General features: G+C 55.9%; 1 protein-coding gene and 1 pseudogene across 4 annotated transcripts; both read left to right on the top strand.

The window, feature by feature from the left end:
- Nucleotides 1-4,584: 4,584 nt before the first annotated feature.
- AGTRAP (angiotensin II receptor associated protein) lies at nt 4,585-17,132 on the top strand. 3 transcript variants are annotated; one of them, XM_081305189.1, is made up of 5 exons: nt 4,585-4,709; nt 10,280-10,314; nt 11,798-11,903; nt 12,947-13,139; nt 14,357-14,599. In XM_081305189.1, exons 1-5 carry the CDS (start codon nt 4,683-4,685, stop codon nt 14,470-14,472), a joined length of 477 nt encoding a protein of 158 aa, XP_081161315.1. In that variant the 5' UTR covers nt 4,585-4,682; the 3' UTR covers nt 14,473-14,599. The 3 variants fall into 3 exon arrangements, with proteins under 3 accessions (XP_081161315.1, XP_081161313.1, XP_081161314.1); XM_081305187.1 differs by lacking the exons at nt 12,947-13,139; nt 14,357-14,599 and adding an exon at nt 11,984-12,937; XM_081305188.1 differs by lacking the exon at nt 11,798-11,903 and having other exon boundaries at nt 4,609-4,709; nt 14,357-17,132.
- LOC308655242 (RING-box protein 2-like) lies at nt 17,124-19,935 on the top strand (annotated as a pseudogene). The gene has a single exon. The product of its transcript is annotated as an RING-box protein 2-like (transcript).
- Nucleotides 19,936-21,405: the final 1,470 nt, after the last annotated feature.

Raw genomic sequence — 21,405 nt, 5'->3', positions numbered from 1 at the left:
AGGGAAAGACAAGAGATGCTGAAGACACCGTGTTTTTAGTGCAGCAGCGGGACAGCCCCTGCTTATCAGGTGCCACCCAGGAGCTGTGCCAGGCACCCTACATAAGTGACCCCACATCATCCCTGGAGGGGATCTGAGGAGGTCCCAGAGAGGACTCATCACAGGACAATGGATCCTTGACAAATGTCATAAAAAAGGGTTTCATGAAATTTCATACAGAGGCGGAAGCAGAGATTTATCAGGAAATCCAGGAGCTCACGTTCAAGGGAGAATGTGGGCCATCTCCAGCGGGAGACATACTTTTGGGGTCTGGGGCTCTTCTTTTAAAAGAACCCTTATGGTGGGCGAGCATGGGAAGGTGGGCGGGGACGACATCAGCCTCACGATCCCAGAGGGTTTGTGGTGGTCCGTGACTCCGTATCCTCAGGTTGAAGTCTTCTCCACTGTCTGATCAGTAGACAATGTGGCCAAGTCCCCTGTGGGATAGGATTTGAATTGCTCTTTGCTCAGGCTGTTCTAAAACACACAGACTAATTAACAGTGCGCAGGGCGGTTTCCATAGGCAGGTGAGTTTGTGAATGAAGATCTGTAGATTTTCCAGAAAGTCCAGAGGGCCAGGCCTGGGGAGGGATGAAGGGGCCAGCAACCTCGGCACAAGCTTTGGGGTTAAAGTCACAGCCTCCTTTCCCTTCATCTCCTTTCTGCCTATCTTTTGCTTCTTGTCTCCTCCCTCAATGTGATCCCCACCACATCGTGAGCTTCAAAGTGGCTAAATAACTCGCCCAAGATCACTCTGACAAGAGGAGGCTGGGCAGGAGTCCAAAACACACTTTATCTGAAAGACACAAGAAACCATGAGAAAGAAACGGCTGTGTTGGCCCTTATCAGCCGCGGGCTTCACCACCAGCTGATGGAGAGAGTTTCTGGGCAGAGCTTGGGCTCAGAAGCAACTTGAGGACAAGCAGCAAGTTTGGTGGCAGGTGCTTGTGATAGGAGGAAGTGGCACACATGTGATTCAGTTCACTCCCTGAGCACCTACTGTGTGCCAGGCTCAGGACAAGGCACTCAAGAGGCGAAACCTTCCCAGGGCTTATAGTCTAGGTGGTGGTGGGTACAAATAAATAGGTCAGGTAATCTTTTCAGATCCTGAGAAGTGCTATGGAAACAATAAAATAGGATGGTACAAGTGTCTTCCAGAACCGTGTTGCAGGTCTTAAAAAGTTAAACATATGCTGGGCACTGTGGTGCACGCCTGTGATCCCAGCAGCTCAGGAGGCTGTGGCAGGAGGACTGTGAGTTCAAAGCCAGCCTCAGCAACAGCAAGGTGCTAAACAACGCAGTGAAACCCTGTCTCAAAATAAAATTCAAAATAGGGCTGGGGATGTGGCCCCTGACTTCAATCCCTGGTACAACTCCCCAAAAGATAAGTTAAACATATACTGCCATATGATCAGCCATTTCACTTCTAGGTATTTATCCAAGAAGTTGTGCAAGCCAGGCACAGTGATACATACCTATAATACCAGAGACACAGAAGACTGAGGCAGGAGGATCTCAAGTTCAAGGCCAGCAGCAGCAATTTATCAAGACCCTTTCTCAAGATTTGAAAATTTAAAAAAAAGGACTGGGGATGGAGCTCAGTGGTAAAGTGCCTCTGGGTTCAATTCCAGCATTCCACATGTCAATTTCTTTGTTGAAGAGACAGAAACATACAGGATGGGCGGGGGACATTAAACATTTACACCTGAATTCCAAAAGGGTGCTCACTAAAGATGTGAGCAGAAGCCTTGTGGAATGTGGAGGTCATTTGTCCTTCCAGAGCCAACAATGAGTCACGGTGAGGAGGACTCCTCTAAGAACACAGTTTAGGGTTCCTTTGTTCCTCAGTGCTTTGGCTGCCTCCCCCAGGCCCACCGGCCAGCTGGAGTTCTCCGTGCACTCTCCCCTGCCTCCCTCCTATGCCAGCTGCTTGGGAGGAACACAGCATCAGTGTGTGAGTGGCAGGGACACTCCACAGACCTGCCTTGTGCTTTGTAGGCCCTCCTTGCCTGGCTCTGTCCTCTTCATCCCGGCCTGGCTGGTATTGCCTGCTCCATAGGCTGTGGAGCTCAGTGATTAGATGTCAGGGTCCTGGAGCCCGCACTCCTGGGCGCCCAACTCAGCTTCAGTGCCAACAAGTACATGGGTCTTTGAGCCAAGCAGTGGAACTTCTCTTAACTTGTGAACAGGAGTAAGAAATGTGCCTACCCTAGCTAGGGTTGTTTGTGTCTGCTACAAAAGAAGTACTTAATGTCCCTTCTAACTAATCCTGACCTTCTCCTTACAAAGTGACCACGGTTTATTGCACACGTGGGTGGGGGAAGGTGGAATTCTTTTCCTCCCCTTCCATAAAGGGCACAGCCTGTAACACAAAATATAGTTTAGCAAGATAAAATCATAGCAGATTTATTTAATCAAGATTCTATGAGACACGGGAGCCTTCAGCAATAAAGACCCAAATCCTAAGGAAAACTGGCTGCTTTTATGCTTCAGTGTGATGAAGAACAGAGAACTGTGCAGAAATGGGATCTGAGGGTGACAGATAAGTGGGACCAGCAAGGCCTGTACATTTAAATTCTCATTCTCTCTCTCTCTCTCTCTCTCTCTCTCTCTCTCTCTCTCTCTCTCTCTCTTTTCTTTTTGTGGTGCTGGGGATTGAGCCCAGGGCCTTGTGCATGCAAGGCAAATACTCTACCAACTGAGCTATGTCCCCAGCCCCATTCAAATTCTTTTCAGCCTCTGTGTCATTCTTCCTCCTGGTCTGGGGCAGGACTCCTTAGGTACTCTTAGGTACTCTTTTTTCCCCCTTGTACTGGGGATGAAATCCATGGCCTCAGACATGGTAACCAAATGCTCTACTGTAAGGGTCCGGCGGAGCGTCAGAGAAAGAGACCACACAAGAGACTGGCTCCATGCAATTGGCAAAAGGGGACTTATTGATTCAGCATGCTGAGGTTCCAGGCTCACTCAGGAAGATAGAGCCCAGAGCAGAGGTCAAGCAGAGCTTAAGTACACTTTTTGGAGAGGGTGGTGGGCTTTGCATACACCAGAACAAATCATCATGAGGCATGGGAAAATTGAACAACAACTCTGAGACAGGATTAGTACATTAATTGGCGGGAACAGTCTGGGCAGGGGTGATTGGTCATTCCTAAGCGGGGTACACATTTAAACTGATTGGTTTTGGAGCCTAGATGCTTACGTGCCAAGCTACTTGGAGCCCTTAGCTATTAAACAGCCAGGGAATCAATGGAGATATTTACTGGGCAGTTCAGGTATTGTCCTAACAGCTACAGGGATTACAGGTTCCGGGGGTAGCAGAGGAATTTTAACAATACCTGGTCTTTTACTCTTTAGCCCAGGCCTTGCAATTTAGAGACTTTACAATGCCCAGTCTTTTACACTTTAACTCAGACTTTTGCAGCTTAGAATCAGCTTAGAAATTTTACCTTTACACTACCACTAAGCTACATCCTTAGCCCTTAAAAATAGGGTACATTTTAGGGCCCCCTCTGGAATGAATGTCCTCCAGGGAGAACGGAAAAGGGAGACCTTTCTAGGCTTTATGGCTTGCTTTGGGGGACAGGGATTCTAGTTTCCAGGATGCACCTGGGGGAAAGGAGTTTGGGTTTCAGTGAGGGTTTCTATGATGCACTTCAGGGAGACAGGAAAGGGAAGGAGACAGGAGGGCAGGGGAAGGCCAGAGGGGCTTTGCCTCTGAGGCTGCAGAACTCTCTTCACCTAGGCAGAGAATCCTTTCTTTGTATGCAGGGAGACCTTGGGTCTGGATATTATCAGAGGACCTGTCCAGGCAGTTTTGTGGGTTCCCACCTGGTTTTTACCCTCCTGGAAACAGAGCAAGAACACTGAGAGTGGCCACACCCAAGACGGCAGGGAGACAATCCCATTCTCCTCATTTCCTCCCAGCACAATTGAGGGTTTATGTAGGGAAGAATTTCTGCTGGTTTTCTGGATACAGCTTCCTAAAACTTTTGGCATGTTGACTTAAATGGGTTCCAACCAGTTGGCTCCTTGTGTACTGATGCCCATTTATAAGGTGCCAGGCACTCTCTTCTAGACTAAGCTTTAGCTGGGCTGCACCGAGCCCTGGGTGTTGTTTTGTTTTTCTTTCTTTGCTACATGCCCACCTCTGTTTTTGTTTGTTCTTGGAGACAAGGTCTCACTAGGCTGCCTAGGCTGGTTTGAATTCCAGGGTGCAGAGAATCCTCCTGCCTCAGCCTCCAAAATGGTAGGGGTCTCCATAGCTTTTGACCAGGAACTGACCTTAGCAAGATAAAATCACTGGTGCCACGTCAGCAGCTTGCACCCAGCCGCAGGTGGGCCCACCAGCCCAGCTTCTAGGCTACAAACCCGGTGGGGGCTGCAGCCTACACCAGCCCAGCTTCTAGGCTACAAACCCGGTGGGGGCTGCAGCCTAGCGGGAGACGCGAGCTGCAGGACGCCGTCTCCTGGCAACCCGGCAGCAGTCATATGCCCCGCCCCCGAGTGCCTCACGTGACCGGGAGCCGAGCCGGGATTGGCTCGGGCGCAACGGGTGGGGCGGGACCGGGCAAGTTAGTTTTTCGAGTTAGGAGCCCAGGAGCCCCCGCGGCCGTCGCGTCGTGCCCACCGCCTGGGCCGGGATGGAGCTGCCGGTCGTGAACTTGAAGGTGGCCGCTGCGGGGCGGAGCGGGCCTCCTGTGCGGGAGGGTGCTGGCACCTGGGTTTTGAAGGAGGGTGGGAGGACCGAGTCCGGGGAAGGAGGAGTAGCAGGGACCAGGGGATCGCACAGACCCCACTTAGGAGGAGGTGCGCGCGGGCCGCGGCAGGCAGGGGCCGGCAGGGACCCCCAAGAGCCCGCAGGCAAGACCCGGGGGGCGTGGGGCGGCCGGCGAGGGAGGGGGCCGTCCCCTGCCCCTCGGGGTGGCAGCGACGGGTCCCCAGGACTGCGCCCGCCTTCGCGCCCAGAATGCCCCTGGAGTAGGGGGAGGGGCAGCCGAGGGACACCGCCCCTCCGGCCCGAGGGGGCCAGACGTTTCTCCCGAGCCCCTGTCCAGCTCTGGTGGCCGCCTTTGTGTGCAAAGTCAGATTAAGAAAATCCGACGTTCCCAAGCCTTGGGCTTTCCAGAGTTTACCAGTGCAGCGTCCTTATTGCATAATTAAGAAGCACAAGCTGCAGAAGTTACTTAAAAGCAGAAAACCCCAACCCGGGGCCCTAGGGCCAACGCTGCGGGGCCTCCAGGGGTGTCTTCATTTCCTGAGCCTGGCGCTGTTCCTTTTCTCGCCGCCCACCCCCAGCGTCTGGTGCCTGAGTTTCGTTTGCAACAGAGGGACTGGCGACTTAGCTTTGGTCAGGAAGGTGTGGACCTTGGACTAAACCGGCCATTTTGGGTCTTGGTGCAGTTTCCTCGGAGACTCCATCCGTCCCTTACTCTTGAGTGCTTGAGTGACAAAGCATTTAGCACTGTTGGTGTCTGGGACTAAAGGAATCTGAGAGATGGCTACACAGCTGCAGTGTAATCTGTATTTGGATCATTACACGTGGTCTGAGTGGGGACTTGCCCTGGGCAGATTTCCCTTCTTAATCATGCAGTGCTGCTTGAGCCAGCTTTCCTGGAGCTTCCAGCCAGCAGCCTGGGGAGAGAGGGCTGGAACAAGGGAATGGAATGTTTCCTTGGGGGGAAACTGAGAGGGAAGGGCAGGTTGTAACCTCCATCACAGTCCACTTCTGAGGAACGTTGCCATCTTTTTATTAAGGAGTGGACTTCAACTCAGATCAAGGAAGTGAAGTGTCAGGGTCCCCCAGGGACTGAGTGGCCGGGTCAGGATTTGACCCTAGTGCTGTGGCATTTCCTGGGTACCACTTCAGTCAAGGCTGACTTTGGCCTTGACTGCTGATGTCAGTTTTATGGGCCTGATAGGCCAAGAGCATCCACAGGTGTGAGCTCTGCTGGCTGGGCTTCCCTTGACTGGGCAACAAGAACCTGTCTCCCGGGGTCTCAGCTGCTACCGAGATAAGTGAGTGCTGGGGGATCCTGAGGGGCCAGGTTACCAGGTAACATATGGGACATCCAGTTGAATTTGGGTTTCAGAGCAACAGGTTTTTATTATGAGTACATCTTAGTATTGGGGGCAGATTAAATTATTCATGGTCTGAAATTCAGGATTAGCTAGGTGTTCTGTGGTTTTGTTTGCCACATCTGACCAGCCTATGGAGGGCAGCTCTTAGGCACTTAAGTAGGAAATCCCTCGGGAGCTGGGGACTGTACCCTGGGCCTGAGCCCCCTCAGTCCCTCCCTCTTTCATTCCTTGGGTGTAGGCTCAGCAGTTTTGGGTGGTCAGGTGACTTTCCAAGGCCATATTGCCTCTGAAGTCACCCACCAGGATCACAGCCACACATGGAACTCCAGGAACCCAGCAGTTAGCCACTCCATGGCCTCACCTCCCTCAGGACAGCCCTGACGTGTCCCTTAGCCTCAGGGTAGGAACACATTCAGTGTTCCCAGTGGCATGCTCATCTGAGGCCTCCCTGGGAAGTCCCACCTGCCTCCTCCCACGGGTCCACTGGTGGTAGAGGTTTGAGCTCCTTGGTTTCTTCTTGGCCTTCCCTTCTCTGGGTCAGACCTCCTCCTCGACCCACCCTGCCTTGCTCTTCCTGAGATTGCAGCACATTGGCTGGGCACGGGCCTGTGGACAGACAGACAGACATTCAAGGCTAGGCCTTGCCACTTATTAGCTGTATGAGTTGAGTGGGTTTCTTGACTCGAGTATCCATTTCCTCACATAAGAGGATAAAGTAGCTCCTGCCTTTCAGGGTGAACAGGGAGGAGCCTGGGTCCAGGAGGGAGCCTTAGGTTGACTCAGGCCGGATGCGCTGATCCCGAGATGTGCGTCTGGGCTCTGAGGTGGGTGAGCTTTACCTCTGGGGCAGTTTACCTATCTCTCATACCTCAGCTCTGCCCATAGGGTTAGTTCCTGGGATGACCTGGGGCAGGTGTTTGGGCAGGAGGGACACAGAGCACCTTAGCAGGCAGGTGCAGGTCAGTAGTGGGAATCGCTCCTGTCACTGCTGCACAGGACACTGGGCTGCACAGGGACCCATGGGTATTAAGAGGGTAGGGCCGCTTCCCTGGCAGTTGGACAGATGGGTCCTACCAGACACAGGCTGCCTCCATCTCACACCCTGACTCCTGTCCCCCCAGCAGCCTGTGACCCCCGGTGCCCTGGTCGGTTGGCCTCTGTCTGGGGACAGCCCCCTGGCTGAGCACTGCAGTGAGAGTCCAGGGCTCAGGCCCTGCCTTCCCCTGTCCTGCTGACCTCAGGGCCTGTCCTGGTTCATGTAGCTCAGAACCCTCCCACATTTCCTGCTTCTTTCTCAGAAGCCTCGGGATCACGTTGGTTACCAGAAACCTCCCTAGAGCCAGCCGGTGTCCACAGTGAGTCACAGGCCTCTCCTGCTGCAGGGTGCCAGGAAGGGCAGGCCTGGTTTGGCTGGGTTCCCGGGAGCGGTCCTGGGTGTTAGGTCTCTGGGGGGGGCGGTGACCTCCCAGCACAACAATAAGAAACGGAGGCAGCAGAGGCTCAGTCTCCATGGGCTTGTCTTCTCGGGGGCTTGAGAGAAGTGACAGCGCTGAGTTCCTTCCATACTAAGGACACAACAGCGATGCCGTGCAGGGGGCCGTGTGTCCTCTGAGGGTCCGCAGTCTTTGGGGTTCTGTTTTCTTCCTCCACTGCAGAGGCTTGCTTTAGCTGGCCACTCCTGCCCACAGCCCTCAGCTGGAGGCAGAGTCTCCCACAGGTCATTCGGTGACCTGCCTGTGGCCCCTGCAGCTGCCCCTGCCTCGGCCTCTGGTCCCATTGCCATGCTCCCTAGTAAGCCAGGGCTGGCCAGCTGCGGGTGGAAGTCGGAGGCAGGGCGTGTACTTAGCATGGGTGAGGCCATGTGCTGCGTCCCCTTCAGGACTTGCAGGGCCAAGAAACACCATTTCTCCAGACCTCACGGTGTGCAGACTGGTGTGGGAGCCAGAGACCTAGACACGGAGGTCAGAAGTCAGACTGAGAAGGGCCAGGTGGTCGTCTGGGAGGAGAGTGTGGAGTGAGCTGCCACTGGGACCCCCTCCCTTGGTGTCTTCTCACAGTTCAAGCCCAACCATAAGGCCGGCCGTGTGGCCTTGGGCAGGGTCCCTCCCTCTGGGTCAGTTTCCTATGGGACTGAAGGGACTATGGGTAGCTTTAAGATAAGGATCAGAATCCTCCCTGCTCCCAGCCTCCTGCCCTGCCCTCCTCTGGCAGCAGGGCCTTATGTAGTTTTCAGAAAGCTCGATGCTCCCTCCGCCTCAGCCTTTGCAGGAGCTGCCCTGTCCACACATCCTTTGCCCTCTGCCCTGGTTATCCATGCCTGTCACCTCCTTCATTTGGCTTAAAGGTCACTTCCATGGAGAAGCCTCCTGTGACTCCCCACTCCCTGTCACCCAGCACTGTGGTCAAGGGAGGTTTCTTCTCTCACAGAGCAGGGGTCTCAGTGGACCCCACACACCCAGGGCCCACTGCTGATTAGGGAGTGTGCTCTGCTGGATGTCGGTCCTCGGCTAATATCCACGTCCACATTCCTTCCCACCCCAGGTAGACACAGAGCAGGTACCAGTGACACCAAGTAAAATGGTAAATGTTGGGGAAACGCAGTACCATGTGCTCACTCTTCTTAAGCCCCTGGGAAGAGAAACCCATGGGGCTTAGCCTCCCCTGCCTCAGTTTCCCACTTGGTGCAGGGAGAGGCCTTGTGGCCCGGTGTGATGCTGGTTCTGCACTGGACGCTGTGTGACTCTGAGCCTCAGTTTTCTCAGCTGTGAATCAGGGATGAGAGTGCCTCAAGGATGGGCAGGCTCAAGGGGCTCCCGTCCAGACGTGCTTAGAAGGGACGTGCTCAGTTATAAAGAAGGTGGAGGACAGGACGATTCCCCTGGAGCCTCCCCTCTGGGGTACGCCTCTGCTCTGGATGTCATCTGCGCCCCCTGCCCCCTGTGGGTAGAGGACGTCCACATTTCTCAAAGGCCCAGACACCCCCTCTTGGCTGAAGGCCTGGGCCTCCAGTGTGGAGGTCAGCAGCACTGGTCAGTAGGAGCCAGATTTGACTTTCTGGTTTGGCCTCTGGTTTGACCTCAGTATCTGAGGCAACTTGATCAGCTTAATTTGCCTCTGGGCCCAGTTTTCCGCCTGTGAACTGGGAATGATAACTGTAGTGTTCTGAGGCTGTTGAGTCCAGCTGAGGCATGTGAGGTATGCAGTAAGAGGGACCCCGCAGCGCCTCCCCTCCAGCCTGACCCTGTGCCCCCAGTGACCCTCCCAACCTGGGGCTTCTGTCCTCCTAAAGTCCTGTGCCATCCCACCCCATCTCAGCACGGCCACACCCTCCCTGCAGCTGGGGCCTGGCCCATCCTGCTTGCTGTCCACTCGGCCCTCGGCCTGGGAGCCGCCCTCTGCGGACACTGTGGCCGCCGGCCCCCGCCCTCCCATCACACCCGCCCCTCCTTTCCTCACATACCATCCAGGAAAGGCCTTTTGGATGATCAGGAGTAGAGGAAAGGGTGGGATTTCTGGGTGCAGGGGTGCATGCCTGCGATCCCAGTGACTTGGGAGGCCAGGGCAGGAGGATCACAAGTTCAAGGCCAGCCTGGACAACTTAGCAACCCCCTGTCTCAAAAAGAATAACTAGAAAGGGCCGGCTGTAGTTCAGTGGTAGAGCACCCTGGGTTTAATCCCTGGTGCTGCGCATCAAGCCAAAAAAAAGCCAGAGGGATTTTGTTTTCTTTGTCACAAGTGATGCCGCGATGTCTCCCTGCCTTGTGTCCCCAGGGCTCCCTTCACTGTCCTGGGCTTGAAATCCAGGCTCCTTCCAGAGGCCCTCAGGCCTCCTCCCCACTTGCTCTTCCTCCCGATCACAGTGGTGACCTTCCCCTCTGCCCTCCATGTCCCCAGAAGTTGCCTCCCCCCGCGTCCCCCCATCCCCACCATTTCCACCGAAAGCTCTTCTGATTCCAGAGCCCATTCCCTTAGAAGCAGGAGGGTGTGGGTGTCCACCATGCCCCTCCTCCACCCGGGCTGCTGCTGTTCCTTTGAGATGATGACCAGCCCTCGTGGGTACCAGGCAGGGGCTCCTGTTCTCCGGCTCCGGAAGCTTCCTTTCCCCTGTGGTGGTCACACCCCATTCACAGACCCGCTCCCTGCCCCTCTTGTGCCGCAGGTGATTCTCCTGGTCCACTGGCTGCTGACAACCTGGTGAGTAACTGCGGGAGTCTGCCTGCATGCAGGGGCTCCCTGCTGTGCTGTGTCTGTGGGTGTGTGCCCTTGGCATCTCCTAGGGGCTGTGTCCGCGTGTCCCCAGGTCCGTGTCAGCCTGGGCAGGTCTGTCTGCTGTCTTTTGGTCAGGCTACTTAGGGCAAGCCGCAGTTCCCCATGAAGCCTGCTTTCCATCTGTGCAGTGGGGTAAGGACAGGGCCCCGCAGGAGCGGGAGGGAGAATGCAGCTCCTCGGGCACCCCCAGGGCCTGCAGAGACACAAGGCTCCAATGGGCCAACTTGGCACTCACTGTCGCCTCTTTTGTGTCTGTGGAGTTTCCTGGGGCGTCTCTGCCAAACCAAGACAGGAAACCCTAGAGCTCACGTGTGCATTTTGCAAACTCCAAGTGCAGTGCACATGCAGACGGCTGTGAGGGACATACACAGCGAGAACAGCTCAGGTGCAGGTTTCCCTGTCACTCTCCTGGAGCCTCTGAGCCGGCAAGCCTGGGCGGAAGCCGGGCACCTGCTTTCCTGACACCCTGTGACGAGATGATTTAGTCAACCGCTTATGGAGCCCAGCTGCCTGCGCCCCAGCTTCTCTGCACAGGTTTCCTGCATGTGACACTCTGTGAACATCATTTAAATCTATGAAGCGCCCACAGCTTGCTGGTCATGGAGGCCCCGGGAGGCAGACTGAGGCCGTCAACAGCCTGTCCTCCAGGGAGGCAGGATGAGCAGGGCCTCTGCAGCCAGGCTGCTCACATCCCAGCTCCACCTCTTAGCCGCGGAGTGACCTCGGGAGGTCAGTCTCTGAGAGGCTAGGATAATAACATGCCTTCCCCAGGACGGAATGGAAGGCGCAGAACCACTCAGGGTCCCACGGAGGGCCCTGGGTTAGCAGGTTTCCATTGGATTAACAAGCAAACCAGTAAACACCCTGTCAGACAGCGGCAGTGCACTGTAGGGTAGAGCGGATGTCGCTTTAGGGAACTCATACTTAACGCTGGGCAGTAAGGGACGGGGTCTCAGAGTTGACATCTGAGCTGGGACTAAACCACCAGGGCTGAGTGTCTGGGGAGCTGCACAGGGCTGGGCTAGGGAGGTGAAGGTGGCGGTACTGGCCAGATCCCCTGGGGCACTCGCCCAACCCCGCAGGCCCTGTGAAGGGTCTATTTTATTTCAATGGGAGAGAAAACGGTGTTTTTAGCAGAGGAGTGACCATCGGATTCACACGCCGACTGCATTTTCGAGAGTGGTCTGCGGGGCCAAGAGTGGCCGCATGGAGACCCTGGGGGGAGGCCGTGCCGAGTCAGGTGGGGTGAGGTGACTTGCTGATGTTTGAAGTGTAGCCAGCTGGCCTTGCAGGCTGGGGCCTGTGCTCTGAGGAGGCCTGGGACTCTGGAGCAAGAGGGAGGTGACCTGTGGAAGGGCGGGCAGCCGCAGGGCGGTGGCCACCTGACGGACAGAGGTCTCTCCCTCAGGGGCTGCATCGGGTTCTCGGGCTCCTATGCCTGGGCCAACTTCACCATCCTGGCCCTGGGTGTGTGGGCCGTGGCTCAGCGGGACTCGGTGGACGCCATAAGCATGGTGAGCCGGGAGGGGCGTGGGGTGGGCTCAGGCTCTGCCGCCTCTCACCTACCCTCTCTTCCTTGGTCCCCCATTTTCAGCCTTCAGGCTGCCTGTCCACCTGCCTGCCACCTGGCCTGCTCCCTGCTGGGTGCCCTGGGGAGCCCATGTCTGTATTGCTTTTCCCAAGACAGACCCAGGGAGGGGCCCAGCAGTGCCCCAGACGGACCACTCCCCCAGGTGGGCTGACCTCTGACAGCTTTTTCATCACTGTGATCGATAGACCTACAAGAACAATTAGAGGAGAAGTATTGGGGGGCTCCCGGTTTCAGAGGCCTCAGTCCATCTCTGGGGCTGGAGGTGAGGCAGGACATGGAGAAGGGTGTGGTGGAGGGAAGCAGAGGGACTCCACTCACCAGGGACAAAATAAATACCCCAGAGCCACGCCCCCAATGCCCACCCCCTGCCGCCACACTCCACGGCCTCCAGTTACCACTCTAGGGGCTAGCGCCCTGATTCGGTGAGGGCCTCCTGACCCAGTCACGGCACTTCTAAACCTTCTTGCATCGCCTCATGCAGGAGCCTTGGGGGGGAGAGGGAAGGTGGCTGGGAGACCTGGCCTGGAGGGCGCCCCACTTCTGTACTGAAGTTAGAATTGACCCAGCCCAGGGTGCTTCCCAGCCCCCACCAGCCCCGCCCCAGCTCTTCCCGCGGGCCGCAGCCTCTCAGTGGTAGAGAAGGGTTCCTTTGTGGCGGCCAAGTGTCCAGGAGCTCCGAGGGATCTTCCAACTTGAAGGTTTAGACCAAGTCTTTGACCCCGTCGCGGCCTGGGGAGGTGGAGTGGCTCTGCTGGCGCCTCCCCAGTGTCCTCTCCGAAGCCCTGCAGGCTGCAGGCGGGCGGCTCTGCTCCCCTCCAGGCCCTGCCTGCTGGCCTCACATGGCTGCAGCAAAGCCCGAGGAGCAGAGGGCAGGAGCCAGGCTTCTGGGCAGGTGTATGCAGAGGAGGAGCCGCGTGTCTAAGGAGCCGGGCAGTTCCCCCAAACCTGTGGCTGTGTGTCTTGCAGTTCCTGGGGGGCTTGCTGGCCACCATCTTACTGGACATCATCCACATCAGTGTCTTCTACCCACTGGTCACCACCTCGGACAGAGGCCGCTTCAGCGCCGGCATGGCCATCCTCAGCCTGCTGCTCAAGCCCTTCTCCTGCTTCCTGGTCTACCACATGTACCGGGAGCGCGGGGGCGACCTCCTGTCCCACGGTGAGCCTGCCTCCAGCCGCCCCCCTCCCCCTGCTGTGGCCCCTGCCCATGGGCCTGGAGCTCCAGCGCAGGCAGGCGTGTGGTGTGGCTCCCCACCAGGCTGGGTGTGCACTCCCCTGGTCGCTGCTCCTGGGCCACGGCCATCACAGTCTGGGGTGGTCTCCTCGCTGTCGGGCTGTCACAGGGTCGGGGCAGCAGCCTCAGGCTGGCCTTCCCTTGGTGCAGAGCACGGGCGAGGCAGGGTGTGGGCCAGTTTCCAGAGCCCCTCCCCTGCGTCCACCAGCCCTGCTGTCCTGCCATGCGGGTCTCTTTGATGGACAGTGCAAGGTGTCCGGGGAGAGCTAGGGTTGCTGGGGCCTGGGGACCTGGGGGAAGCCAGCGCCAAATGGCAGTCACTTCCTTGTGGGCAGCCATCTTGCCTCCTGCCCGGCCTCACCCCCCAGAAACCCTGTACCCCTGTCTTCCATGGGGGCCGAGCCATTTTCTTGTCCCCTCTGACACCTCCTTGCACTCTGGTGGAGGAGGGGCGGGGGCTTCCATCTTTGCTTTGGGAAGAGGTGCAGGTGGCCTGGGGAGCGCTGGGCAAGTGTAGGAATGGTCCTCACTGACCTCAGCACCGCCCAGCCCTGCCCCAGGGGACAGACAAGGAGACCAAGGCCCCCAGCCTTTAGGACGTGCTTGAACGCCCAGGACAGACGTGCAGAGGGGGTGGGACTGAGGCGTGTGGGGCTCTTGGAGGCTGCTGCCCTGCCTGGCGCCTCCAGCTCTGGTTTTCTGGGTGTGGCAATAGCGCCAGTTCCAGAGCCGCTGGGGTACGGGGATGTGGTGTCCCTGTGCCTGGGAGGGGAACTGGAAAGAAGTCCACGGGCCCAGGCTGGGTGTCCCTCAGATTCCTGAGCATGTGCTGCTCTGGGAAGCCTGTGGCCTGGAGACCCAGCGCTGGCCCCAGGGCCCAGCGTAGGGGATGTGGAGCTGAATGACTTCAGGCAAGTCTGTCACCTCTTTGACTCTGCTTCCTTGGCAAAGTGAGGCCATGAACACACCTGCTCCGGGGCATGCTAGAGGCTCATAGGTGCTGCCACTGTCCACTCTCCCTGGCATCAGGATGCCCAGCCCTGGCCTTGGATGGGGGATGGATCTTGGTTTGGGCTCAACAGAACGTCTCCCAATTTCTCACTCTTGTTTTTTTCTTTCCTGCCACCACCCCCCGCCCACAGATTTCCTTGGACATTCTCAGGAACATAGTGCCTACCAGACAATTGATTCCCCAGAGCCACCTGCGGACCCCTTTGCAGTCCCAGAAGGCAGAGGTCAAGCCACCCGAGGATACTGAAGCAGCCCCCGTGACAGCCCTGCTGCATCACCTTCCTGGTGCCCGGGACATCCTGGTCCCCATCCTCCCTTCCTTGGACCTCACATGGAATGTGTCTCCTGGTCCCTGTCCCAGGGGCTGCTGGAATCAAGTGCCCTGAGAGGCCAGGAGCCCCTGTGGCTTCCAGCCCATGAACACACCTGTCCTAACCTCCAAGGCCTCCCCTCCCCTCAAGTCTCCCTCGTCCCTAGGCTGGAACCCTGGCTTTCTTTGCCTCCCACTGTGCCACGCAGACCCTGGGGCACGTCACTCCTGGGTGTGGCTGGTGATGGCCACCTCCCCAGGCCTCCTCAAGTCTGTGTCATCCTTCTGCAGAATGCTGAGCACTTCAGGTCGCTCCCAGCTCCGGAACTCATTCAGCGTGGCACTGAGGTCCTGTATTCAGGTCACTTGATGTGGGGCCCCGGGCCTAGAGGCAGGAGGTGTCTGCAGTGCCCAGCAGCCACCACAGCCTGCAGAGCGAGGCATGGAAATCTGAGGACTCCGTGGCCAGGCTGTATCTTGGGCCACGCTTAACCTCCTGGCTGTGCTGGGCGGTTTCTCCTTGGGCACCTGGTAGAGCCCGGCTTGGCCCGGCCAAGGCCACAGCTGAGAAGGCGCTGGGCAGTGCATGGGACCTGGATCAGAGGACCTGGCGTTGGCTCAAACCCTCCTCTGCCACTTAGTACCTTCAGTGTCTCCCAGGAAGGGCTGATCTTGCCTGTCCAGAGTCAACTGTGATGTTCAGGTAAAGTGAGCGGCCCAGGCAGGACGCCTGAGTGACAGCACGCTGTCCACAGTGAGCTGCTCCCTGTTGGGTCTGGAGGCAAGGGGTGGCTTTGTCCTGCAGCCCCTGTGTCCTGGCCACAGAGCGGACTCATGTCCAAGAGCTCCTTGGATCCCAGGGCCAGGGCTCACCTCACTTGACTGACAGGCCATTAAGAGCTTGCTCTTCTGTCCCCTGGGCCCAGGTTCCTGGGCTTCTGCGGGGCGCAGCCCTACACGGTAAGAGCTTGGGCCCATAGTGGGGCCCTGGTGCCTGCTCTCCAGGGAAGACATGCTTAGAGTCATCAGGAGGATCCAGGCTGAGGCAAGAGCCCTGAAAGGAAGAGCCCTCTGGGGAGATGGGGGAGGCTGCTCTGGGGCCCGGGGACAAAGGGTGGCCACGGTTATGAAAGCCTGGAAAGAGCGTGTCAGGAGACAGCGGATTGGCCATGGTCCACTCACCGCCTGGGACGCCACCTGGCAGTTACAGTGAACGAACCTGACCACGTGCCAACGCTGCTCCCAGATGGGAACAGGCTGCAGAAGGCGGGTGCAACAGGAGAGCGCTAGTGTACCCCTGAAACACCACGGCACGCCCGTTTTGCTCTTGGGTGTGCACGCAGAAAGGGGTAAAAAGATGAACTAGAAGACATGTCAACTTAATGACTGCAGTGGCCTGGGGGAGGGTGCTGTGACCCAGAGGAATGGGACTCAGAGGCCAGTCCTTTCCTCTTCTCTCGTGGGTCCCTGGACCAGGAAGGCCTGCAGTGTCCATGCTCTCTGACAGCAGTGGGTCAGGCTTTCATGGGAATGAGAGGGAGGCACGGCCTGGCTGGGCAGCAGGAGCAGCCCATGCAGAGCCTGTGTGCAGCAGAGGGGACAGACCACAGTTCCTTGTCCCCATCCCCCAAGTTTGACCCACTCTGGGGGAAGGGCCCGAGGAGGCCTGCTGTCTCAGGAGGGGTTCCCCAGAAGCCAACCGAGGTAAGGGCCAGGAGCTGGGCTCTCAGTCATGCCAAGGGCAGCCCTGGGGGCGGGGGCAACTCTGGAATTTTTGTTTGTTCAGCTGCTGGGGTGGAACCCAGGCTTTCTGCCTACGAGGCCGGGCTGTCTCATGAACCACAACCCCAGCCCAGTGTCTGCCATTCTAGCAGCATCAGCCACTGGAAGGAAACTCCTCGAGCCTCTGGTCACCTCTCGCCGGTCTTCTGGCTCTAAGAGGTCTCCTGAAAGCGCTTGCACTGCAGGCACGGTCAGGGCGAGATGGTTAGGTCATGAGAGCTGTAGCTTGACCCCTGCGATGGAGGAATGGTTAGGATGCATGCTGCGAGGTACCTGCAGGCCGAGTCACTGGGGCATGCCTTGGGGATATAGCTTGCCTCTGGCTCCTCCCCCCCTCCCTCTGCTTCCCAGCTGCCATCCCTTCCCCCCACCCGGATGTTCTGCCTTACCTTGGGCCCAGAGCAGTGGAGTCAGCCAACCAAGGACCTAGACCCTGGGCACAAAACAGACTTCCTCCTCTGGGTTGCTCCCATCAAGCACTTTGGTCACAGCAACACAGAGGTGACATGCACTCCTGGAGAGCTGAAGTCACTTGTCTGGTTTGGACATCATCTTGTTTTCATAAAGTGGAGCCGACCACAGGATGAAGCCAGAGAAACTGCTTCGGAGCAGGTCCCTGTTGGACAGGCCTCACCACGGGCCTATCTCCAGAGTCTCCAGAATGGCTCAGAAGTCCCAGCTCTCGAAGCCTGTCTCCAAACTGGCTCTAGAGCTTGTAGCCTTGATTTAAATCCCAAATGAACCCTGGGACCAGCTACATAAGAGATGACAGTCTCTGAACCTCACTGTGCCTTAGTTTCCTGATAGAAAAAAATGCATAACTCAGGGATTAGGGAGGCTTGAAAGTGGTGAATAAATGTTTAATAAATGTCCATCTCATTGCCTGTATGACCATGTAATTATTCAGAGTGAGGAAGGGGGTGACCAGTCTGTCTGCTTATCCAAACATTTATTCATTTATTATGAGTTTACAAACATTTATTGAGGGTTTTCTACAAGCTTTCAGAAGAGAGGGGTATTTTCAGGAAGCAAAACAGGTTATCCTCACTGGCTAGTGCAGAGCTCTGAGGTCCAGGTCTCCAGGTGCTTGGTGCTGTGGGCACAGCCGTAGTCCAGAGACTCTGCAGAATCTATGGGTTGTCATAAAACACCCAAATCAAAACTCAGAATCACAGGTTTGAGCTTGAGGAGAGCTTAGAGCTCTGAGATCAGTGATTTTAAAAATATTTTATAGGGCTGGGGTTGTGGCTCAGTGGTGGAGCATTTGCCCAGCATGTGTGAGGCACTGGGTTTGAGTCTCAGTACCACATACAAAGTTTATCAACAACTAAAAAATAATTTAAATTTCTTTAAAATCTGTTTTATTTCCAACTTTCTTCAGAAGAATACCTATTATCCAGAATGTAAAAGAGCCAATATGACAGCACCCTCCTTGCTACCAGGGGACCTGTGGCTCCCCGGCCCACAACATGGAAACTCATCTCCGAGGTCTTTGCTGGGTGGGGACAGGCCCAGAAAGAGGAGCCTTGCTGCCAGAGCTGGACGGTGGGGATATGGAGCTTGGGAAGCCGATGGAATTTTAAAAGAAGGGAACAGAATTTTAAAAATGGAAAATGATCGAAATCAGAAACTCAATGGCTAGGTTCCTTCATAGAACAGACGACACCTGAGGAGAGAATCGGGGCCTGGAAGACGTGAGGACTCCACACAGATACGGAAGGAATGAAAGAGAGGTCAAGAAAGGGCGGACGGAGGGAGAGACACAGAGACGCGGTGCTGGTTCCTGAGGAGTTGAGGGAGGGGAGCAGCGTTCAGAGAGAAGGGGAGAGGGCAAAGCTCAAGATTCAGGGAGCCAAAAAACCTCCAAAGAGAATGAGAAGAAAAACCCCCATTTACAGCCATCGGCAAGGGACGCTGTTCATACGGACGCGGTTCCTTCCCCGCTGGAACGCCAACACACTGATGAAGGGACCTGAGGAAGGCTTTGTAGGAGCTGTGGGGTGCAGGGTTGGGGGAGGTGCGGTTGTTGCCAAACCAGGCTCACTCTGCGCCACGCAGGATGCCAATCCCTGAAGCCAGGAGTTTTGTGGAAAAGCAGAGTCGGGAGGCAGCCAAGCATGTGGAGACAAGGACGGGATCTCACTCTGGCTGCCCAAGGCTGGGGCGGGGGATCTTCACGGGCTGAAGCATGGGGAAAGTGACTTGAGGTTAATCAAGAGCAGGTAAAGCAGCTAGAGGGGATCAACTGTCACCAACCTGACCCACACATCTGTCGTCATCAAAGCAAGTAACTTAGAGCAGGTGACATCTAGAAAGTTTATTCAGGTTTTCTCTCAACTCACAGTTTCCAAGCCCAGTAGTGGTGGTGGGGGAAACAGAAGAAAAAAGAAAACCTTGATCACTTCTTAAAAATGCAAAAAAAAAAAAAAAAAAAAAAAAAAAAGAAAGAAATTTGACCACTGGCAAGCACAATAAAATAAAAGAGTCAAATCTGCCCTGGGTGGTGCATGCCTGTGATCCTAGTGACTCAGGAGGCTGAGGTAGGCGGTTGCAAGTTCAAGGTCAACCTCAGCAATTTAGCCCCTGGCTTAAAATAATAAAAAGGGCTGGAGATGTGACTCAGTGGTAAAGCATCCCTTAGGTTCAACCCCAGCACCAAATAAATTAATAAGTCCTAATCATACATTTGTATGTGTATTAAACTTTCTGCTTAAAACACAGTAATGTCGAGCCAATCGCGGGCCGCGCCATGGCCCGTCGGGCGGCCCCACAGAGCCGCCAAGCCGCCCGCTTCCTTTAACCCAACGTCCTCGCCGCCGGCTCCGCGCCTCCGCCATGGCCGATGTGGAAGACAGCGAAGACCCCTGCGCCTCGTCATCCCACTCCGGGAACGCAGGCTCCAAGTCGGGAAGCGACAAAATGTTCTCGCTCAAGAAGTGGAACGCGGTGGCCATGTGGAGCTGGGACGTGGAGTGCAATACATGCGCCATCTGCAGGGTCCAGGTGATGGATGCCCGTCTTAGATGTCAAGCTGAAAACAAGAAGATTGTGTTGTGGTTTGGGGAGAGTGTAATCATTCCTTCCACAATTGCTGCATGTCCCTGTGGGTGAAACAGAACAATCGCTGCCCTCTCTGCCAGCAGGACTGGGTGGTCCAAAGAATCGGCAAGTGAGAGCGGTAGAAGGCTTTCTTGGTGCAGCTGTTCCCAGCCCTGGTAGATTTGCTGTCAAGTGCCCAGTGAAGGCTAGAACACTCCAGGGAACTAATTCTTCAGATAGGAGTCGCTGGATCTATGGTTCTTTGGGACTCATCAAAGGCATGGTTTAGCATTTGGACAGTTTTAATTTTCAAGATTCTCTACAATTAAGAAAATAATTTATTAAAGATGGTCTTTCCTACCTCTGTGGTATGTGTCACACACGCTGCTTTTAAAAGTGCTAAAAAGGAGAGAATCCCAGGTGGAACGAAATTTCTAATTTACCTATCTATATACAAGGAACCGTGGAAACAGTTCCATTCACAGGAGAACTTTTTGCATGCTTCTGGTTGATCAGTTAAAAAGAGAGAATGTTATAGTGACAAATAAAGTGCAGTTTAAAACCAAAAAAAAAAAAAAACAGTAATGTCAGCTCAGATTTTTAAAACAATTCCAGATATATTGTGTTTACAACTGACACATCTACAATATATGAACCCAGGATGGCCACAAGTATGAAAAGTTATACCAAGCAAATAAAGATCAAGATAGAGCTGGTGTAGCTAAAGTAACATCAGACAAACTTGACTTTAAGGCAAAAAGCACCGGTGGAAGTAAAAGAGGGACAAAAATCTAAGGAACAAAAGGTCCCACCCACCAGGTTTAGGAAGAGAGATCTGACACAAAGCTTGTGCAATCCCCTGGTTTCAATCCCCAGTGCTGAAAAAAAAAATGAAATATAAGTTTAAAAGAAGAAAGCAGTAATTATCCTTCCTTCAAAACTTGCCTTAGAGTATAAAGGTTCTTTGGCACTTATTTGTTGAACACTGACTCCCAGATGATACCAAGAAGGCTGGTGAGGTAGGCATTACCACCACCCTTTCACAGATGAGGAGCCTTCAGTTCAGAGAGGTTAAGGACTTGCCTAAAGTCACCCAGCAGCCCAATACTCTGGAGCACAAGTCTTAAGACTCGGATCCCAGTGTTCTTTCCTCTCCCTGCGGGTGTTTTAAAGTGGAGAGCATCCAATCTGCACGGAGGGAAGAAAGGCATGGCAGAGCGCAGTGGGCAACAGAGTGGGCAAAGGCTTGGAAGGTGGAAAATGCAGGAGGAAGGTTTGGAGGCTGGAGGGAAGTGACTGTGCCACACTCACCGCAGAGGAGGTGGGACAGGGTGGATTCCAGTCTGTTTTGGAGGGAACTCACGCAGGAAGCAAGAAGGTTGTTCCGGGTCAGGGGCCTCGCAACGGTACGCACAGGGCCTGGGCGGGTACTCGGGGGCAGACACTGCGCAGAAGCCGTGCCCCAGTGAACCCGGGCCCACGCGAGCGCAGACCTGCGGCGGTGCCTGGGGCGGGTACCTTTTATAAAATGCAAAAAAAAAAGGGCTGGGGGTGTGGCTCCCGAGGTGCGCGTGGGCGGGGCCTTGTGGGTGGGGCCTGGGGCGGGTACCTTTTATAAAAAAGGCCTTCCGTGAGGGTGTGGCTAGGTGGGCGTGGCTCAGTGGGGGTGTGGCTCGGTGGGGTGTGGCTCAGTGGGTGTGGCTCAGTGGGGGAGTGGCTCCGTGGGGGTGGCTCAGTGGGGGAGTGGCTCCGTGGGGGTGGCTCAGTGGGGGTGTGGCTCGGTGGGGGTGTGGCTAGGTGGGCGTGGCTCAGTGGGGGTGTGGCTCGGTGGGGTGTGGCTCGGTGGGGGTGTGGCTCCGTGGGGGTGGCTAAGTGGGGGTGTGTCTCGGTGGGTGTGTCTCGGTGGGTGTGTGTCTTGGTGGGGATGGCTCGGTGGGGGTGTGTCTCGGTGGGGTTGTGGCTCTGGGGGGGTGGCTCTGTGGGGCGTGTCTCGGTGGGTGTGTCTCGGTGGGGGTGTGTCTCCGTGGGGAGTGGCGGGCGGGGCCCGCG

This window comes from Spermophilus citellus (genome assembly GCF_964194105.1).
Source record: "Spermophilus citellus genome assembly, chromosome: 9".
Taxonomy (NCBI): domain Eukaryota; kingdom Metazoa; phylum Chordata; class Mammalia; order Rodentia; family Sciuridae; genus Spermophilus; species Spermophilus citellus.
The sequence above is the reverse complement of the archived record's forward strand: the minus strand, read 5'-3'. Positions and strand labels throughout refer to the sequence as shown.